General features: G+C 38.5%; 1 protein-coding gene across 12 annotated transcripts in view; it reads left to right on the forward strand.

The window, feature by feature from the left end:
- Positions 1-8,795: 8,795 nt before the first annotated feature.
- The window catches only part of UNC79 (unc-79 subunit of NALCN channel complex), a 133,872-nt gene continuing 121,513 nt past the window's right edge, over positions 8,796-21,154 (forward strand). For 7 of the 12 annotated variants that reach the window (XM_087922113.1, XM_087922115.1, XM_087922117.1 and 4 more), the window contains exons 1-2: positions 8,797-9,635; positions 14,006-14,126. In XM_087922113.1, coding sequence (XP_087778239.1) covers positions 9,614-9,635; positions 14,006-14,126 — 143 coding nt within the window. In that variant the 5' untranslated portion in view covers positions 8,797-9,613. Of the gene's footprint in view, positions 9,636-10,975; positions 11,083-14,005; positions 14,127-21,154 lie in introns of all 12 variants that reach the window. The other 5 variants (XM_087922119.1, XM_087922118.1, XM_087922120.1 and 2 more) reach the window with 2 other exon arrangements.

The raw sequence follows: 21,154 nt of genomic DNA on the forward strand, positions 1-21,154 counted from the left end.
TTGTTTTTCTTGATTAAATGTAGAAACTTACTTTTTTCACCATTGAATTTTATTTTGTTGGATAGTGCCCAATGTTCAAGTCTGTCAAGATCTTTCTGTATCTTAAGCCTATCTTCTGGAGTATTGGCTATTCCTGCTAGGTTGGTGTCATCTGCAAATTAGATGAGTTCCCCATCATAAGTAAATATAACCTCAGATGAATAACATCACATATTATACCATGTCATCATTTATCTAAAATTATTAATACAATGGAGTTATTTCTATTCTTGGCTTTATCCAGTTTATTAATTATAACTGTAAATTGTCTGATGCCTGACAATTATGGCAGCTTACAATTCTTAAAATATTTATTATACGCATCCAAAATACAGCACTCTGGAAATCTGCCAATGCCTTATGCCAGAATCCCCCAGCCAGCTTTCTGGGGGATTCTGGGAATTGAAGTGAATGCACCTTAAAGTGACCGAGGTTGAGAAACAGTGCCTTGTGCCATTCTAGTGAAAAGCTGTGTCTGAATATGTTTTGTTTTTCACCAGTGCCTTTTTCTCTACTGCAGTGTCTTCTTACAGTGAATCACTTAAAAAAGACTTGGTTATGGGAAACTAATGTGGAGGATTCAAACTAACCTATTTGTAGTCATGTATCTGGTATTCTAAGTGTATTTTAGTGGATAAGGCCACATAAAGTAAATGTCTGCCTACTGTATTTATTTTGGGTCAGTATAGCAAGTGGGATTAATGATAAATTGTCTTCTAATTAGTCAGTTTCTGTTCTTCATTAGAGGACTGATTTAATTACTGGTTTACACATTTAATTACTTCCATCTGCTTTAGGGAAGCAATATTATTTGATAGCACAATTACTAATTAATAAAAGAACAATTCATCACTAATCCCTTAGGTACATTATAAAAGAAACAATAAAAGGAGTCAAAAGTGCAAGCAGGGAACTATTAAATAATATTGGAAAGAGCTTTAATTAAACACTCTTCTCTCAAACTTAGAATGAAATGTAGCCATGGAAAGCATTGACAGTAGAGGACATCTGAAAGGGAAATGCAAGCTATCAACTATAATCCATCTGAAAAGATGTCAATAATGGCAGAGGGATTAGCAGGTTTAGGAAGTGGACACTTTCCAAAAGAAAAAAGTCCTGATGTTCTTGATGTTTGATGTTGGAGAAAATTCCTGAGAATATCATAGTTAAGTAAGAAACAAGTAGCTCATAGAACAAGTCAATCCACAGCTTCCCCTTAAAGCATACAATGAAAAAAATATATCAAAAGATCATATTTCAGACACATTATATGAAGACTCAGCTCCCTTAAGAAGTCCATAATGTAGGAAAGGTGAAAGGAAAGAGAAAAAAAAAAGAGATGACCAGATGGATGGACTTGGTTATAATGTCAGTGGATGCACTCAGTTTTTAAAATAAATAATGCTTCTTAGTAAGACTCTGTCATCACTGAAGAGGTGATGAAAACTATATTTGGAGAAACAAACTTTTCCACATCTTGTTTGGTTTGGCTTTCCTTTCAACAGGAGTGTTGAAATGGATGATGGGGAAAAGATGAAAATTACAGTTTTTTCATATTCAAAAATTTGTATTAAATAGATATATGCAGAAAAATAAAGAACCAAGCATTCTTGATTTTAAAAACCAAGGATGTACCAAATGTTGAGCTTGCATAGCTAGATGCAGAATTGTTAAAGAGATGGGTTAGGTGAGTAAGATTGGCATCTGGGAAACGAAATCAGGGACTGGTGTGATTTGAGGACTCAGCAGGCAAGCAGAAATCTCTGCAGGAAGTTCTTATGCTGTGGATTCTCCTGAAACAAGTTTATCTGGGCGGAAGGCTGCAGTATATTTTAATAGTGTCCCACATTTCTCAAAATACAGATAGGGTTAGGACAAACCACTAAATTCAATTTCATTTAAATTAAAATGTAATTAAAAAAGAACACTAGTCATACTGTTTACAATCATAATTTAAGAACCACTATCTCATTTAAAATTACAATTTGAGAATTCCTTTCATAGATCTCAGGATCTATGAAACCCAAAAGTTTTAAAGTCTGAGCATTACACCAGAATCTCAAGACAATTGAACAGAAGTTGGAGGATAATGCTATAACCCAGAAGCTTTATGATAGTTCTATGTAGGTGTGGGTGTGGGTGTGAACAGAACAACAGAGTTGGATGGAATCTTGGACATCTTCTAAATCCAACTTCCTGCTCAAGCAGGAGACCCTATACCATTTCAGACAAATGGCTGTCCAGTCTCTCCTTAAAAGCCTGCCTCCACAACTTCTGAAGGCAAGCAGTTCCACTGGTTTATTGCTCTCACCGTTAGGAAATTTCTCCTTAGTTCTAAGTTGCTTCTCTCCTTTTTTAATTTCTATCCATTGCTTCTTATCTGGCTTTCTGGTGCTTTGGAAAATAGGTTGACTTCCCTCTTCTTTGTGGCAGCCCCTCAGATATCAGAATACCGCTATGTTAACTAGACCTTCTTTTCACTAGACTAGACTTACCCAATTGCTGCAATTGTTCTTCAGCCTCCAGTCCCCTAATCATCTTCTCTGCACTCTTTCCAGAATCTCAACATCTTTTTTATACTATCACATTTCCAAGGGACTCTGGGCAGTATGCAAGATTAAATAAAAATAAAGAAGCATAATAATTAAATCCATAGTGTCATCAAAAATAAAAAATAACCATAGAAAACTGTTAAAATCCCAAACCAAACCCAAGATAGCACCCACAGCTGGGATTGAATGTGCATTGAAATAAAACAGTTTCTGTTTTATTCTGTTTTATTTCAGTTTCTTTTTTTGCAAAGGCAGCAAGTTGCAGGCTTTTACAGAGAAAACTAGCCAAGGCCTGCCACAAGGGGAGGGACAACCAGATTATAGAAGTTGATTCAGTTCTGCCAAGTTCATCCTAAAGGCTTTAAGCATAATGACTGGCACTCTGAATCGGATTGAGAAGTCTACTGCCAACTGATACAGTGATTTTAGTAGAGGCATCATTTGTATTGGCAGAGGTCCTAATAATAGTGCTGTCATATTTTGTATCAATTTCTGAATTGTGTCCAAAGAGTAGAGCCCACAGTACTTCAGTCAAAAGGTGATGAGGGCATCAGTTACCAAGAACAGAGCATTCTGGGCACGGGTGGGATGCAAATATTTTACTACCGATTCTGTGGGTGTGGTTAGGTTGGCCTGGCTAGGTGGGCATGGCCATGTGACTGGGTGGGTGTGGCTTCTTTTTTTTGCAACACCCCCCTCCTCCGCACTGTTTTTTTTTTTGCCTCCTGGGCCTCAGGGAAGCCTCCCGGGAGGCCGTTTTTGCTCCTAGGAGGCTTCCCTGAGGCCCAGGAGGCAAAAAATGGAGTGCAGGGGGGCCGCACAGCATGCCCCCTTTTGCCTCCTGAGTCTCAGGAAAGTTTCCTGAGTGAAGCAGTAAGACAGTAAGGGGGATCCCGGCACAGCTGATCATCGGAACAGCTGATCGTTGGGAGGGGGGGAAAGCTGGTTTTTTTCCTACTGGTTCAGCTGAATGGTAGCATTTTTTTACTACCAGTTTGCCTGAACCAGGCCAAACCAGTAGAATACCACCACTGATTCTAGGCCTGGTAAGATAATAACTAGTGCCTCAGCTGAAGTTGGGCAAATATTCCTCTTGTCACAGCTTTCACTTGCTGTCTAAGTAAAAATGGAATGTCCAGTAGGATCCCCAAGTCATGGACCATTCCATTGGTGGGCAAGAGCAGGGGCAATAAATGATGGATTATAAAAATGCCATTAGTCTTCAAAAAAAACAACAACCTGAAATGCAAGTAAACAGCACCCCCCTTTCACCACTTAGAAAAGCAGTTCATGTACATACCACTTGTCCTTGACTTATGGCTACTAACTGGAATTAGAACTTCTTTCACTAAGTGAGGCAGTCACTAAGTGAGTTGTGCCCAATTTTACAACGTTTTTGCCATTGTTGTTAGGTGAGTCATCACAGTTGTTAAGTGATACGTGTGGTCATTAAATGAATCCAGCTTCCCCCATTTATTTTGCTTGTCAGAAGACAACTAGGAAAATCATCAATGGTGACCACATGACCCTGGATTGCTGCAACCATTGTAAATACATACCAGTTACCAAGTGCTCAAATATCAATCACATAATCACGAGAATGCTGCAAAAGTTGTAAGTGTGGACTGGTCATAAATCATTTTTTTTCAGTGCTGTTGTAACTTTGAATGGTTGTTCACTGAACTGAGGATTATATGTAAGTTGAGGACTATATGCAATGGTAACTAGGATAATGTTCCAAATGTTGAATTCTCAAATAAAATGTCCACCTTAAAGATCTAATCATAAAAATGAAATATTTTCTTCCTTGCACTTACAGCTTTCTCATTCATATAGTATTTATTTTTACCAGTTTTCATAAAGTTAAGAATCAAGATTGCCTAAAGTAAAACTACAATAATTAGAGATCACCAGATGGCACCAGAAGGGTGTGATATTCAACAACACATCCTCAGAACTTATTAGTCTGAACTTGTGACTGCCAACTTTTAAGCCTTTGACAAAACATGCCTGAGCAGACTGTAGGACCTAGACAAACATGATTGTTGTTGAAAAAGGTAAGCAGGGTTGGAACTGATTATTTTAGATATGGAACCTGGATTGAAAACCTATAGACAGATAAATTATGACCATAGAAAGTTTATTTTTTTTTTAATTTCCAAGCTATGAAAAGTTGGTTATGTTTTGTTTGCTGCGAAGGAATAAAGAGGAAATTAAGCATCCAAGGCCACCTCTACATTTGCTTGGTAACTCACTGCCAACAATAACTGCAATATTGTAGTAAGACCAGTCTTTGAAGCAGCCATTTGCATTTCTTGCAATGCACCAGAGAATTTAAGTGTCTTCTTGGATGCACAGCTCAGTGTGGCATCACCACTGGAACTCTCAATTTTGAGAAAGGAGTCTCATTGTTCCACCTCTCATGTTGCTTTTTTCTCTGTGATCTGGTTGTTTCTGTTGGTGAGTTTGTTGTGCCTTCCTGGTCACTAGTATCCCTCAACAGCAGCTTGGAACAGTTAATTGTCTTTCTTGGATACTGCAGGTACAGGTAGCCCTTGAGTTATGACAGTTCACTTAGCGATTGTTTGAAGTTAAGACATAACTCCACCCCCCGAAGTACTTACAACACACTCCCAAAGTTACAAATGTTGCAGCACTATGGCAGTCATTCACACTCCCCCTGACCATTGGGTCTCTACAAGTGTTGGGTCTGTGGAGACTCACCTTGCAATGATCTAGTGAGCCATCAGTCCCTTTGCCTGCTTAGGTGCATTCACAGAGAACAGAACCCTAAAGTAGTGTGAGATCAGTAGCACAAGATCTCGCACTACTGATTTTGCATGATCTTACACTGTAGTACTTTAGGCCTCTATTCTCAGTGAACCGAGGCCTGCACCTGATCCGGATGAAGACTGTTTGCAAGCTGACGAGTCTTTGGGACAAAGGCCTTCCATCGGCCTGAGAATGCTTTTCGTGCCGAGATTGGAAGCTTCTGGGGGCTGTGATCTCATGAGAGATCACGGCCTCCAGAAGCTTCCAGTCTCAGCATGAAAAGCATTTGCAGGCCAATGGGAGGCTTGAAACAAAGCCATTTCACGGCCCCAAAATCTTGTTGGCTTGCAAATGTTTTTCGTGCTGAGATTACAAGCAGGCAAAGAAACTGCAGCAGAGAGCCTGGAGAGGAGACAGCTCGCTAGATCTTTACAAGGTAAGTAACCCAGCATGGCAGGATGGGGGGGAATCACAGGGGAGGAGCATGAGGTATCTCAATGGGTGGGGGAAGCCTTTGGTAATTTGAAGCAGGTGACCTGTTCCATTGCTAGCCCCCCCCCATGGCCTTCCCCACCCTGAGATACCTCATATGCACTTAATGACCTGCAGATTTGATTAGCAAATGCATGGGTGAAAGCAGGGAGTGATGACATTCGTTTGATGTCATTCACTCCAACAAATCCTCGGATTATGAATCTAATGGAACCCACACTGTATATCGGACATTAACACAATTGAGTGGGTTCAGAGGTATTTCTCGAGAAAAGTTCTCTACTCCTCCACTCAAAATAGAATTCTCTATGCCCCCAGGCTTGAAATTTTGGGCCTGAACAATCTAGAACTGCGCTGCCTGCAGCCTAATCTAAGCATAGTTCACAAAATTGTCTGCTATAACATCTTGCCTGTCAACAACTTCTTTAGCCTCAATCACAATAATACATGGGCAAACAACCAATACAAACTCAAGGTAAACCACTCCAAACTCGAAAATACAACTTCAGCAACAGAGTGTCAACTCCTGGAATGCCCTTTGTTACAGCCTCAACCCCTCACATCTTCAATCTCAAGCTGTCTAACGTGGACCTCATCCCATTCCTAAGAGGTCCTTAAAAGGGGCATGCATAACTGCACCAGTGTGCCTACGATCCCTGTCCTACTGTCCCCATTTATCTGTATTTACTCTCTTGTTCTTGTTTATGTTCATACCTATGCTTATTATCTTGTACATTTGACAAACAAGCAAACAAACAAACAAATAAATAAATGGGCAGGCTCCATTACGTTCTTGAAGATTACCTGTATTATACTTGTGAGAAACCATTTTTTCAGGGAACTTTTTTCTCTTAGAGAGGCCAGACACAATTTAAGAAAAAAAGCAAAAGACGGATTAATGGATTCATGATTTTGCTGTTGACTACCTGCTAACATTCTGCATAAGACTTCTGACTGTGGTTTGCTGGCTGAACCCTTTTTTTAGATACCTGGAAAAAGGCTTTTACTGCATACCAAGGCTTCCAGCCACCTTGAGCTTCTCATCTTCTCCAGTCAAGCCAGTTAAAGTCAAAAGGAACAATAGTTACATTTTTATTTAGTCTTACTGTCAGCATCCAGTTTAGCCTGGATGAACTGAGGCAACAGTTTCATAGACAGCAGAAGATCAACAATGCCCCAACATATCTAAAAGGCATATAATTGGGAGAGGACATGGTTTTTAGTTTCTATACCTCCCAAAGTCCTTTCTCACTTTAAAATTTAAATTTATGCCACCTGAAATGGCTCTGTTAAGCAAAGTTAATGCTACTGTTTTAGTCTTTACTGTATAGCAGCTATCAACTGCTTTTTGAGAAAAAAATAGCAAGAATGTTCAAGAACAAATCTGAAAAATGTTGGAAATGTCATCAGACAACTAGGTTCAGAGAGCATCAAGAACTCCATAGTTCAGTCCTACAAACAATATTCTTGTTTTCCTTTGTTAGCAGAAATAAAATCAAGAGTACAGAAAATGATTTCTAATCTTATAACTTAGCTATCCACATTTATTAATTCAAGGTGTTAAAAAGCCATTGTTATGATACAATATTACAAAGGAAGGACAGCCATGTTTTTATCCAAAGCTTTTCTTGGTTTAGCCTTTTACGGATTCAACTGTAAAAGGCTACCCCAAGTAATTTACAGAAATTCCACCCACAGCAACATTTCAGGGTGTTTATTCCTTTAAAAGAAATGGTAGCAAGCTAAGTGAGAAACTGTTATCTTCTCAGGTACAGAAACTTGTGAGTCAAGTGTTGGGAAAAGGTGACATTTCTCAGCGATTTTTGTAAGAATGCATCTGAATTCCTGATGACAAATGAGCTGCCTTTATTATGAAGAGAGAAAGTCTTTTAAAATTACAGTAGACAAGCCATGACTTGTTGGTCAATGTTTCAGAGATATTTTCTTATCTAAACAGAGAAATAGAATGACTATGGGTGAATGAAAAAGCAGGAGTCAGCTTCCCCATTGATTTCCCTTGTAGGAAGCTGACCTGGAGCACTGGAAATGATGGTTCCTACTGTTGTGGAATATTACTTGAACCCAAACATGTTCTGCTTATGTTTTGGCTAGTTATTTTAACTTCTTCATGCTCAGTTCAGCTTTTAAAATAGCATTTGTGATCATTAGAATTACAGTATACATAACTGAAAGATTTAGACACGAATATAATTGAGTAAATGCCGCAATTTTACATGCACACACTGATTTACCAAATGGTAAATACATTTCAATGGAGAGAATTTAGTAATACATTTCTATGGAGAAAACTATCTTACTTATGTTCAACATTTGAATACACATGCAAATGACTCTAGGCAGCTTATAATATACGGTCTAAAAACAATCTTGTAAAAATGTGTCATTAAAAAAAATAAAACTGCTTGTAAATTTATGAAGAAGGATGATATTTTTATGTTTTATGTGGTATGTCTATGTTGTTTTGTTGTTAAAATAATTTTTTTTTAAAAAAATATAAAACTGCTGCTGTCTAATTAAGAATTTTTAAGCTGAATCTAATTTAAGCCAGAACTTTCTTCATCCATTTTCAAAAGTGTGTCTGTCTGATCAGGAGTTTTGAAGATCAGAAAGGCTTCCATATTTTGTTATTTCGGGTGGTCTGATTGCTGTAATACGGATTCAAGGGTTTCACATGCACTTTCTAGTCTGAACTCCGTCACCTGTGAAAAATTCATATTTTTTTCTTTGGATTCTGGGATTTTTTATTTATTTTATTTTATTTTGTCAAGCGGTTATAACAGGTGTAAGTATAAACAGTTATGAATACATAAAATGGATACATATAAGAAAAAAAAATAGGACAGGGACGGTAGGCACGTTGGTGCACTTATGCACGCCCTCTACAGGCCTCTTAGGAAAGGGGTGAGGTCAGTTATGGGTTTGTGTTTATTCTTAAATTCCATTTAATACAACGAGGCCTAATCCCAAGTTTTATGGGTGCAAAATGGATACCAGGATGTGCAGTTTCCCACTCTAAACACTTTTCCCAGGACTTATTGTGTAGTTGTAAGCCAGATGTAATTTGCTGTGCTTGGCTGAAGTAGGCAAAAACTTGGCTTAGCACAATATGCGAACCTGGCCGTTACTTTATTCATGATGAAGCAAACCGTGTTTCGTTTCCCAGAGTATACCTTGTGCTCCCCTTTCAGAAACAAGCCGCTTTCCTCCTGCCTCAGACGAAGAGAAAGACGCTTTTCTCTTTAAAAGGTTGGGCGCGCTTCGACACCCATCTTCATGAATGGAACTTCCCCTCCTCCCTTGTGTGGGCGAGCTCATTCCGCTCATCACCGGGGTCCTTTTCCTCATCGGTGGGAGAAAATGGTTTCTTCTCGTCGGCGCAGTGTTGTTTTTCCTGGAACTGCACCGGCCGTGTAAAAGGGCTGCGCAGCGGGGCCACGGCTGGCGCGCCTCGGGTTCCGCTTCAGATCTTCTCGAAGCAACACTCCCTTCGCGCCGCTTCTCCTCCTTTTTCTGGGGCGGGCGGGAGCGGAGAGAGAAAACGGGGGCCGCTGTGCAGTTTGCAGCAATGGCAGAGCTAGAGGAGGGGGAGGGACGCAGCTCGGGCCAGAGCGAGCTTTCTTCGCCTCGGCTCCAGCAGATGGTTGTCGTTCCTCGCTAGGCGGCCAGACGGCTCCGCCGCCGCCGCCGCCCCCCCGTGCTGGGGACCCAGCAGCCTTTTCCCGCAGAAGAGCACCGCCATGTCGACCAAAGCAGAGCAATGTAAGTAAGCAACAGCGGCCAGACGGGGCCCGTCTTCTCCGCGGGGAATAAACGACGCAGGACGCCGCCATAGCGGCCGCTGCCCGAGCTTTTCGGAGAGGGGGAAAGAGGTGCAAGGAGGGAGGCCGGGAAACCTTCGCAAGGTGCGGGCGCTGTCCGTGGTGCTGGATAGGGGCTAGGTGTCGACGACCGGCCCTGCTCGCGAGCGGCGGAATGGGAGAGGGGCGGAGCGAAAGCCAAGGGTTTCCCCGGGCACTGCAGTTTTCCAGCGCTTGGTCTGGGGGAACTTTGCCTCTCCGACAATATAATGCGACCCCATTTGAGGACGCGTGTGTGGTTGCTTATCTCTATCGTGGGTGTTTCGAAAGACCGCGTTTTAGGAAGAGAAAAACCGTGACTGTGTAAAATGGCGAGAGAAACCCAGCCCAAGGCAGGCCTTAGACGTGATGTTGTTAGGATTTAGTCATTTTCTTTAGAAAAGGGCCTAGCTTCATTTGTTTATTTCAATTGTCAGTGCAGTCTTACCTCAGTACTCATCGTTAATCGGTTCCAGGAAGTGTGATGGGTACCAAAAATGATGAGTACCAAACAATTTTTCCCATAAGGAATAATGTAGTGAGTCACAAGGCAGCCAACGTTGACAAGTTCTAACTGTGCATTGTGTAGCAAATAAACAAGTACCATAGTATTGAGACAAAATTTTCAATTAAAATGTGTAGAGTACCAAATCCAAGGAGTTTCAAAGCAATTAAATACCAAGATGCCTCTGTATATGAATATGCCTTCACGCTGTATTAGCTTACTCAACCTTGTCAACATAAAATTCAGAAGCTTTCAGTCACAGCTCTGTTGTTACTTTCTCTCACATCTACTCCAGCCTTACTTGCAGTTTTACCCAAATAACACTGTCTTTCACCATGGCTTTATGAGTTACCAGTGAATTAATATTTCAATATTCAGGTAAATTAATATATGATTAGAAACGGAAGTAAGAGACTGGTCACTTCACTATGTGCAAGACAAATGTTTATAAGGGATATTCTCAAGTTACTATAATATATGGTCAACTATTTCTGTGGTTTGATTACCCACCATTGAATGAAATAATGTAATAGGATCACAGAAATATCAAATTGTATGGAACCTGTGGCTAGCTGCACTATTCTTCAGTGTAAAACAGAACTTCCTGATAAAATGTTCTGCAAAGCCTCTCAGGGAAAAATTAATTTATTTTGGGTGAACTTCTTAAACATCTTACTGATATGGTAAACAACTCTCTTACAAATTGGAATTTGATAGGGTACACACGATTTTCTCTTCTCTTAAACAAAACATTGCAGCTGCTGCTAGTAGTTGGCCAACATGCTGATCACAGAGCTACAGAAACAAAAATCTGAGGAGTCCACAGCTGCTATATTCAAATCAAAGGGATGATATCTCTCAACAGGTATCTTTCCGAAGTTTTCTTAGAAACCATCTGGGAAGAGAAACATTGTACCAGACCATTAATCAGAGAATTATTTTTATAGATGGTTTAGCAAATACCAGGAAATTATTCTTTCTTTCCATAGGAGGGATAAGTAGTTTTCTGCACTGGAGTTCTCAGAATGTGTTCTGGAAGCCTCCTTAAAATGGCTGCCATAAGGGGTTACTTTCTTTTCTTTCTTTTTTTAAAAAGAAAGAAACCCCTTATGGCACTTTGGCATTATATTTTATATAATCATAAATACAGCTATAGTTGCTCCCTCATACCCCCTCTAGTTCTTCCTCTGCTCATCATTTTTCTTGGCAATGAGCACACTTCTAGTGAAAACAATGAACTGTAGCCATGCTCCAAATTTATTTTCTAATTTTGCCTACAAGATCTGTGTGGGCATTCTTGGAAATAAAAGATAATGGAGATCAGATTCTTGGATCTGTTTTTCATTTTAATTAAAAACAGTTCTCTCATAAACTCTCAGTTAAGCATAACATCAAAATAAATACCATATGAGCTAATACTTTGTTAATAATGAGATATGTTTAAATGATTATTTTACCTCTGCAGTATTTTTAGAGAGGATATTAGCGCATGTAGAATTTAATTAATTAAGTGTTAAGTGTTAAGAGAAACAATCTCCTTTTTAAGTTCAAATCATATGTTGATCATTAACAGACCAGTTGTGGTGTGTCTGGGAACTATAGTTCTATAAGCGAAATGAACTGTAATTCCCAGGAGCATTTGGAGAAAAACATGATAGATAAGCAATCCATGCATTGTGGTATTAGAGACTTGTTACAGGATAATCAAGAGCTCTGCAAATCTTTTACACAAGATTACACTAGAAGGCACCAAGCTAGAAAGCAAGTGATTGCGAGTTCAAGTCCTGCCTTAGTCATGAAAGCCAGTTGAGTGTGCTTGGGCCAGTCAATCTCTCTCCACCCAACCCACCTTGTGGAGGAGGAAGGAAGATATGCTGGGAATGTTTACCACCTTGAGTTTTGTAAAAATAATAAAGGTAGGATATAAATAAGTCAATAAATAAATAATAAACATCTCAATGCTGTTGGCTCTTGCTGGGGAAAAGGAAAAGCCAGAAGATAGCTATGATCTTAATTCCTCTTTGTGATCAGAGTATTAAAATATTAGCCCATGAATACCAATATTTGTTGGGATGGTTGGCATATTTAGGATTTGTAAAGCATATTGCGGGTTCTTTTACAAAGAGCTGCCATGATGGATAAAGCTAATCCTAAAGAGATATTGGTTGATTTTACTTTTAAAATTTACCATTCATTTTTTTCATGAGTAGATGGACACGCTCCTAACCTATACATCTGGAGTAAGCCTCTATTTCTTTTCAGGCATGCATGTCTAATTTTAAAAAGAAGGTTTGAATTTCCTCCAGGGGATCCAGGGGCTGTGACTGGTGATGTGACATCATCAGAATGAACATGGTTAAATATTCAGGTCTTTTAAATATTTAAGAACACACAGAAATACGTGCATTAAACCTTAGAATATTGAAGCGTATTGTACCACTGAAAACTACAATATTGCCTTTAATATGGTAACATGATTCTGGGACCAGAACACTATCTGAGCTGCAGACCACTGAATTTTCCTGCTACAGAAGATGGAATGCATACCATGTGGCTGAGTTTACACTCAGAATTAAACAAAGCCATGTTATGGCTGGAGTATGGTGTGACAATAGTACAGAATTCTTGTGCTGGATTAAGGTCATCCAACGTTTATCATATATTTGAATGCACTGCAGAGCAAATCTACCATATTTGTCCTGTCTGAGCAAAATCATAGAAATTTTGGTAAATTTCTCATTGACTCTGTGGGTTTTGAGTCAGTTCTCTTCATTTAGTCAGTCAGTTGGACAGTAATGCATGGTGATGGCTAAATGTGGTGAAACCTAAACATGGGATTGTAGAAGAAAAGAGCTACCTTCTTTGGTTCCCATATGCCTCATCTCACTTTCACGTGTATTTTATCTCCTCTTAGTTGATCTACAGGTTGTTTTTTCTGTACATTTCATATTATATTAGACTGAATAAAACAATTCAGACTTGAACCTTATGGTTGTGCTTCACAATAATGCTGCTTGCTTGCATGCTGGTTAGATGATTGCGATTTCAATGGACAAGGCCCAAGAACCAGAGAATGTTAAATTACTGGTACACAATTGCTAATAATGGTTCCTTTAATTTGTTCTCTATATTTCCAGTGATTAGGAACTGTCCAATAAATGGGAGAGGAAGAAACTAATAAAGAAACCACAGAGTTAGGGGTGGCATTGAGGACATATTTTTCCATGATTCACTGTCCACAATCATGCAATCACTGAATGTTTAAAAGGATAAGTACCATAGTAACCAGAACTGAAGCTGCTAAACGTATTAAATAGAATATCTTAAAAACTGAAGCTACTAGAAGTAGGTTGTAAGGTGCAGAATTAAATAGTATGCTTATTATTGAGTGTGTCTACATATCAAGTTAAGCAATAACGTAGCTAAGTGTGTTGTCTGTTAAACTTTGTGTACTCCAGCAGTAATAATCCTAATGGAAAAGGGCTTGAGTTACTATGCAAGAAGAGTTTTAAACAGAGATCAAACACTAAGCCAGACCTGCTATTTTTCTGACGGTTGATTTACAAAATATCTCAAGTGCATCTCATCTTCAGGTGCCCTCTTACTTCTGAATCAACGTTTAATGAAGCAAACTCTCCTTTACTAGCTTTACAGCAATACTTGCTGGACATTAAAATAGTGAGCAAAGGATTGAGGGCAGAATATAATAAAGTATATTCTTTTCTGAGAAGGAGAACTGAGCTAAGCATTTTCCCCCATTTTCTTCTTACATGCAATACAAAATCCAGTTGCTTCCAAGATCCGATACTTGCAAGAATACCATAATCGTGTCCTTCACAACATTTATCCTGTCCCCTCTGGAACTGACATTGCCAATACTCTGAAGTACTTTTCTCAGACATTACTAAGGTAAGTTTTAAATTATGATCTCAAAGAAAAATATAAGTACTGTATGTATACAAGTAGCCTATTGACAAAGGATATGGCATTTTGCAGAAGGGTCAAAGCTCAATGAAACACAGCTTGAATTAAGTAACTATGGCAGAATCTGGTTAGACTGGGCCTTTAAATGCAGCAGAATGATGTGGAATGAGATGTTTGAATTCTTTCTTACTTTTCTTCAAAGGAGTCCTAAAATAAAAATAAGCAGAGAGAAACCCTATAGCCCAGACCAGACCTTTCCTGGCACACTATTTTTTTAGGATGATACTAGTGTGCTGGAATATTTGAACTGTGAACAATTACATCAGCCATCCGAAACTGGTCCTCTGGTTGTGCTAGGCTACAAAAGTCAGAAAAATTTAGTGTAGATTTATGTTACTTGGAAATTCTGGGAAATATATCCCAAAGGTGCTTTTTCAAGAGGCAACTGGATTTTTCTTTTCTTTGAAGACGTTTCACTGATGAGAAGCAAAACATCTTCAAAGAAAAACAAAGTCCAGTTGCCTCTTGAAAAAGCACCTGTGGAACAGCTATGTTTGACCTCAGTGACTGAGAATCTCCTCAGTGACTGACTTCAATGACTGAGAATCTCCATAGCCATCTGGGAAATATAGTGTAATCTATCTGAAAGGCAGCAGGTTAGAAAAGATCTCATGCAGATGGAAGCGTGGTGTTTTTTAAAAAAATTATATTATTCTGCTACATTCTGTAGACTGGGAGATGACTTGCCAAGGTTAACTGCATGCTATCCAACAGCCAATTCTAAACTCACAAATAAAATTGGTTCTATTGATACTCAGCTTTAGAAAATTCAGAGGCTTAGGAACCTAATGGCCCAGCCTTCTGTAAACTAGAGAATGTACATTACAGTAGTTGTATTGTTGCCTACTTAGGCTAAGTGAGTAAGTTATAATTAGAAATGTCCTCAAGGTTTGATTAGTCTTCATTCTGAAAATATTATGAAAAGCAGTAATCTTTATAAGATTGGTTTTGTAGTAGACTCAGTGATTCTAGATACTTTGGATAATGAAATTAAAATGTGGACTCTGTCTCAAGTTTGTCCTGCATTCAGGATTTGGTTTAATCCCATCTGCAGTCAATAAAATTAATAAGAATCTTGTTTGCTGCATAGCTATAAAACAGGAATTTTCCTACAGATATTCTCTAGTGCAGATTATCCTTGTAATCAAATTATCTTCACCTCAGTAAAGATGTTATCTTTGAAGGTGTCAGATTTTTGTCCACATATATTTACCCCAGAACTTTTAACAACAACTTGATTTATTGAAATTATAGGCAACCATTTGTGAAAAGATTTGCTTGCTGATTGTTGCAGATCATACTGTTGTTAAAAGTAGAGGAAAATGTTAGATTTTTTCCAAGCAATTAGTAACCCAGTGGCCTCTCCATTTACTCAGTACTCATGAATTTATGGCACAATCGAAGTGACTTCTGCTATTCTAAATAGTGCAATGTAGAAGATAATATTAACATGCACGTATCATATAGTGATCATTTTTCCAGAGCTTGATTAATTATTTTCACAAGCATGTTTTAGATGGTATATATACTTGAGCTGAAGTTTAGCAATAGATATTTATGAAATACCTCCTAACTGTTCTTTGAGCCAAGCTTGATCTGGGGATTTTTTGGCTACATCCAGGTAGGGAGCTTTAGAAATGGTTTGCCACTGGCTGCTTCCAATTTCCTAATCTTGTCTTAGCTAAAAAAATTACTTGGGAAATTAGAAATAAGATGGAATAATAGAACTGCACGGTTGATTACTCCATGACCTCGCTGAGCCTCTGGAAAAGGATCATGCCCCAAAATTGTTCCCAAGATTTTGTTAAACATTTTATGGAAGGGAGATCCACACTTATCTGAATACCACATTACCAAACACACATAGTATCCCTTAATATTTGATCAGAAACTCTAAACTTATTGCAATTCTTTTTCTGATCTTAGATATATATATATTTTTTAAGCCACAATTTTCATTTGAGAGCAGGTATATAGTAGTCACAATGGGTAGTGGAATGTGGTGGACCAACAAGAGTCTAGATCCAAGTTCTCACTAGATGTTGGAGTCTTTTGGGTGATATGGGTTATCAGAATCTCTCAGCCCCACTCACTTCAAAGAATAGTTAGGAGAATGAAATATTTGGATTTGATTCCTGAAATATGCAAACTTAGTATTTAAAAGTTTTAAAAGCATGTGTATCCTCTCCTTAGATTGCATGACTGCACAGCATAGTCCACCTAAAACTTCAAAAGGAGTGGTATGCAACATAATAAATGAGGTTTTATACACACACACACACACACACACACACACACACACACATACACATACACACATGTGGTCAATGTTAATATGAGTAGTAATGGGACAGATGAAAAGAACACACATTTCAGTTCTTAGCAATGTCAACATCTCCATCAGAACTTATAGTCATGTAGGAAGACGTTTTCTGTAAAGAATTCAATGCCATCAGCATAACATGAAAAGAAGTAGATTTTGCTCTATTATCTTAATATGTCTTAGCTTCCCATGTGCTCAAATGAGTTTAAACCAAAATCCTGTTGCTGATTATGACTTCAGAACATTCATGGTCAATTTAGTGGCCTTCAGATGCAGTTGGCTAGAGCCACCTTGGAGTCTCAGAAAAAAAGCTTTAAAAAATCTTAGAAGCAGGGAGCTGATGCAAGTACAGAGTGAGAGAATTTTTTATTCAGCAAAGTAAATTCTTTATATTGTAAGTTGCCCTTATTTGGCTTCTAGCTTTTACAAGTATGTTGCAGAATTCTCTGTGTTGTAGACATGTGTAGAAATTGTGGAAGATGATCTTAATAGATTTATGAAGGAGCTGTTGTTGAGGCAAAGGCTTCTGCCCACAGTATCTCCATCTTCCGTACTCTCTACAACATTCCTGAAATAATTTTAGTTACTTCAGATCTAGTCTAAGAAAGCTGTGGTTCTTCAGATGTTCTTGATCTTTATCATTCCAAACCATTGGAGTCCAAGACCTGGAGCCCAGCTATATCGGAATTGCTGTTGGATCCCCAAACTAGTCTAAATTCCCTTTGTAGCTAAGACATTGCCACAACAAGCAATGTCTTAGCTACACACAAGAAGTACCACACTGAAAAATTACAGTAGCTGTATTGTTTTGCCATAGTTTACTCAATTAATTTATAAATGAAGATTGAATGGAACCAATATATTTTGTTGACTTTCGTTAAGGATTATTTGGGTTGCATTTCAATTTGCTCCTCAAATGTCTTTCTTTTTAGAGACCTCAGGGATAAAACATGACCCTTCATTTACAGACACCTTGAGATGGTGTCAAATTTGGGGAGGAGAATTGGGCTATGCTAATTTTAATTGGAAGGATGGGAAAATGGAAAGAAATTGCATTGAATTTTTTGACAAACAAAACATCACATAAAACAATCACCATGCACAGCGCATAATACATTGATTCATTGAGCTCCTCCTTAAGTTTTTGGCGAAAAGCATTTCTCTGCATTTAAGCATGAATTTAATTTTCATGCATTGTTCATTTCCAGCCTGTTTTACCCAAAATTTCCAATGTGATTATAAATATATAATAAATCACCTCATCTAAATAAGCTTCTTGCTAGAAGATTTCTGTTATTCAAAAATAAGCCAGGATCGAAATAACTTTCTAAGAGTTTCTGCATACACAGCCAGATTATTCAGGGTTTTTTTTTAATGGCAGAGTGTCAAAAAGAGTGGGTGAATGCAGCTTGAACTTCAGGAATGATTTTTGAAATGGTGACAGTGACTTACAGTTTTGACTTTCAGGGTCTTTAGGATGCCCAAATACAAAAGGGAAGAAAAGATAGGCTAGAAGAATTATTGTTACCCAGAAGCAAAGGAAACTATTCTCATTCAAAAGTCTCTTACACAGGTGCCATTAAACATACAAAAGCGATGACTTTTTTTCTCCTCTCTCCATATGATCCAAGAGAACATGTAATCACTTTGAAACTAGAACAGAACAGAATAGAATAGAATGATAGAGTTGGAAGGGATCTTGGAGGTCTTCTAGTCCTACCTCCTGCTCAGGCAGGACACCCTGTACCATTTCAGACAAACGGTTGTCCAATCTTTTCTTAAAAACTTCCAGTGTTGGAGCATTCACAACTTCTGGAGGCAAGTTATTCCACCAATTGATTGTGGACATTTCTTCTTAGTTCTAGGTTGCTTCTCTCCTTGATTAGTTCCCATCTACTGCTTCTTGTCCTGCCCTCATGCGCTTTGGAGAATTGCTTGACTCCCTCTTTGTGGCAACCCCTGAGATATCGGAACATTGCTATCATGTCACTGTAGTCCTTCTTTTAATTAAACTGGACATAGACAATTCCAGCAACCGTTCTTTACATCTTTTAGCCTCCAGTCACCTAATCATCTTCGTTGCTCTTCTCTGCACTCTTTTAGAGTCTCAACATATTTTTTACATTGTAGCGACCAAAACTGGATGCAGTATTCAAAGTGTGGCCTTGCCAAGGCATTATAAAGTGGTATTAACATTTCACATGATCTTAATTCTATTCCTCTGTTCATGTGGCCTAGAACTGGGTTGGCTTTTATTGGACCTGCAGCATACTGCTGGCTCATATTTAAGTGATTATCTACTAGAATTCCCAAGATCCCTCTCACAGTTACTACTATTGAGCCAGATACCACTTATGCTATACCTGTCCAGTTAGTTTTTCTTGCCTAAATGTAAAACCTTCCTTTTTTGGTTCTTTTAATTTTGTTAGATAGCATCCGATGTTCAAGTCTTTCAAGATCCTTCTGTATCTTAAGCCTGTCTTTTGGAGTGTTAGCTGTTCTTGCCAGCTTTGTGTTGTCTGCAAATTTGATGAGTTCACCATTTATCCTCTTATCCAAATCATTGATGAAGATGTTAAAGGACACTGGGTCTAAAACAGACCCTTGCGGCACCCCACTGCATACTTCCCTCCATATAGATGCAGTTCTGTTGAGGACTACATGTTGAGTAGAGTTGGTCAGTCAGTTACAAATCCATCTGATGGTGATGCTGTCTAACCCACATTTTTCTATCTTATCATTTAGTAGGTTGTGGTCTCCTTTATCAAATGCTTTACTGAAGTCTAAGTAAACTATATCCTCAGCATTTGCCTTGTCCACCAATTTTGTCACTTTTTCAAAGAATGCAATAAGATTTGTTCGGCATGATCTGTTTTTGACAAACCCATGTTGGCTTTTGGTTATGACTCTGTTTACCTCTAGGTGTTTACAGATTCATTGGTTGATTATCTTTTCCAGAATCTTCCCAGGTTTGAGGTCAGACTGATAGGTCTCTAGTTTTCTGGATCCATTTTTCCCTTTTTTGAAGATGGGAACTTAATCACCTCTTTTCCAGTCCTTCAATAGTTCCTTGTGATCCAGGATCTTTGAAATATATAATTCAGTAATTCTGAGATCATGTCTGCTAATTCCTTCAGAACCTTGGGGTGTAATCCATCTGGTTCTGGTGATTTGAACTCATTTAGAGTGGACAGGTGCTCTCTTATAATTTTCTTGCTATTTTAATTTGTATTCCTAATCTATTTTTTATGGTATTGTTTTTGCTAGGTTGGCCTGTTTTTTCCTTTTGTGTAAAAACAGATACAAAAAACAAGTTAAGCAGTTCTGTTTTCTCTCTGTTGCTTGTCACTTTCACTTGTCACTTTCTACATCCTAACTACATCCAATAGAGTCATCTCTGGAATGGAATTGTGTATAGGTTCTGTACTGACACTCCTTTTGCAACTGAAATTTTTGAGCATATTGAGAATATGTTCTTTGTGTTAGGGCTGTGCAGTCTTTAAAAAGATGCTTTGCAGTTTATTAGAGCAAATATAAGTCACCTCTTTTTAAATAATTTGCAGCAGTTGCAGCTTGCAAAGTTCATGTTGCTGCCTTAGTATTTGCTCCTGGGGGTTGCATAAGCAAAATATTTAAAAAGTTATGATATCCATGTAGTTACTTATCAAGCACATCTAAATTATATTAAAGTAGCCAAAATATCTTTATAATCCCCAAGGCATGTCACAACTTTTGAACACTCCTAACATTTGGAAATGGAAAGTTGAAAAATTTGACACGCCCTAACAGAGGGTCAGACTAGAAGACCACTAAGGTCCATTCAAGCTCTGTTATTCTGTAATTCTAAAATTTGCATGTACACACACAGCACCTTTGCTTTTCTGGCAATCCCAGAGAAAGAATATATTTGTATCTGTAGCATGCAGAAACAAGACCATCTTCTAATACAACCCCATGAGGTTGCAAACAACAAAGCCAATTCCAAAAGAGGTACTTTATACACCTCCCCATTCATGGTGAAGCATTATTTAGATAAAAGTTGTTCGTGGAAATGTGAAACCACGTATGTGACAAATCCCAACATGCAGTGCACCACTCTTGGTTAAGGAGATGTAAGGCTGTACCACTAGAATAGCGGGAGAACAAGTTTAGTCATTGTTTTGGAAACCTTAATAACAGGTGGAGAATCAATGATTCATCCTAGACCACTTAGGTCTAGGATGCCTTGATGAGGAGCAATAATTGTTGCCTCGTTTATGCAGTTGTCCTTTACATAGAACTGCCCTACATGCAGCTGTTAAAGCAGCAGTTCCCAGTTTGACGTTCTCCAGATATGTTGAGAGTTCCCACTTGGCATGGGAATAGTACACATTTGGCAATTATAGGTTGGTGATGTCTGTATTAAACAAAATCCTAATTGACCATTAAATAATTATTTTTAGGGAACCTTAAAACTGAATTTTGTCTTTAAGCTTTCTGAGCAATACCTTAGCAGTATCTGAAGATACAAATGACGCAGCCAGGTGGGTCCAGTAGCCCCATGAGTGGAAGTTTAGTTTTGGAAGGCTTTTGCCGGAGAAAATGCACCAGAGTCCAAATTTTTCATCCCCATAAAAAGCTATTCTGTCTA

Source organism: Pseudonaja textilis, chromosome 1, assembly GCF_049901715.1.
Source record: "Pseudonaja textilis isolate UNSWEBS1 chromosome 1, rPseTex1.2, whole genome shotgun sequence".
NCBI classification, from domain to species: domain Eukaryota; kingdom Metazoa; phylum Chordata; class Lepidosauria; order Squamata; family Elapidae; genus Pseudonaja; species Pseudonaja textilis.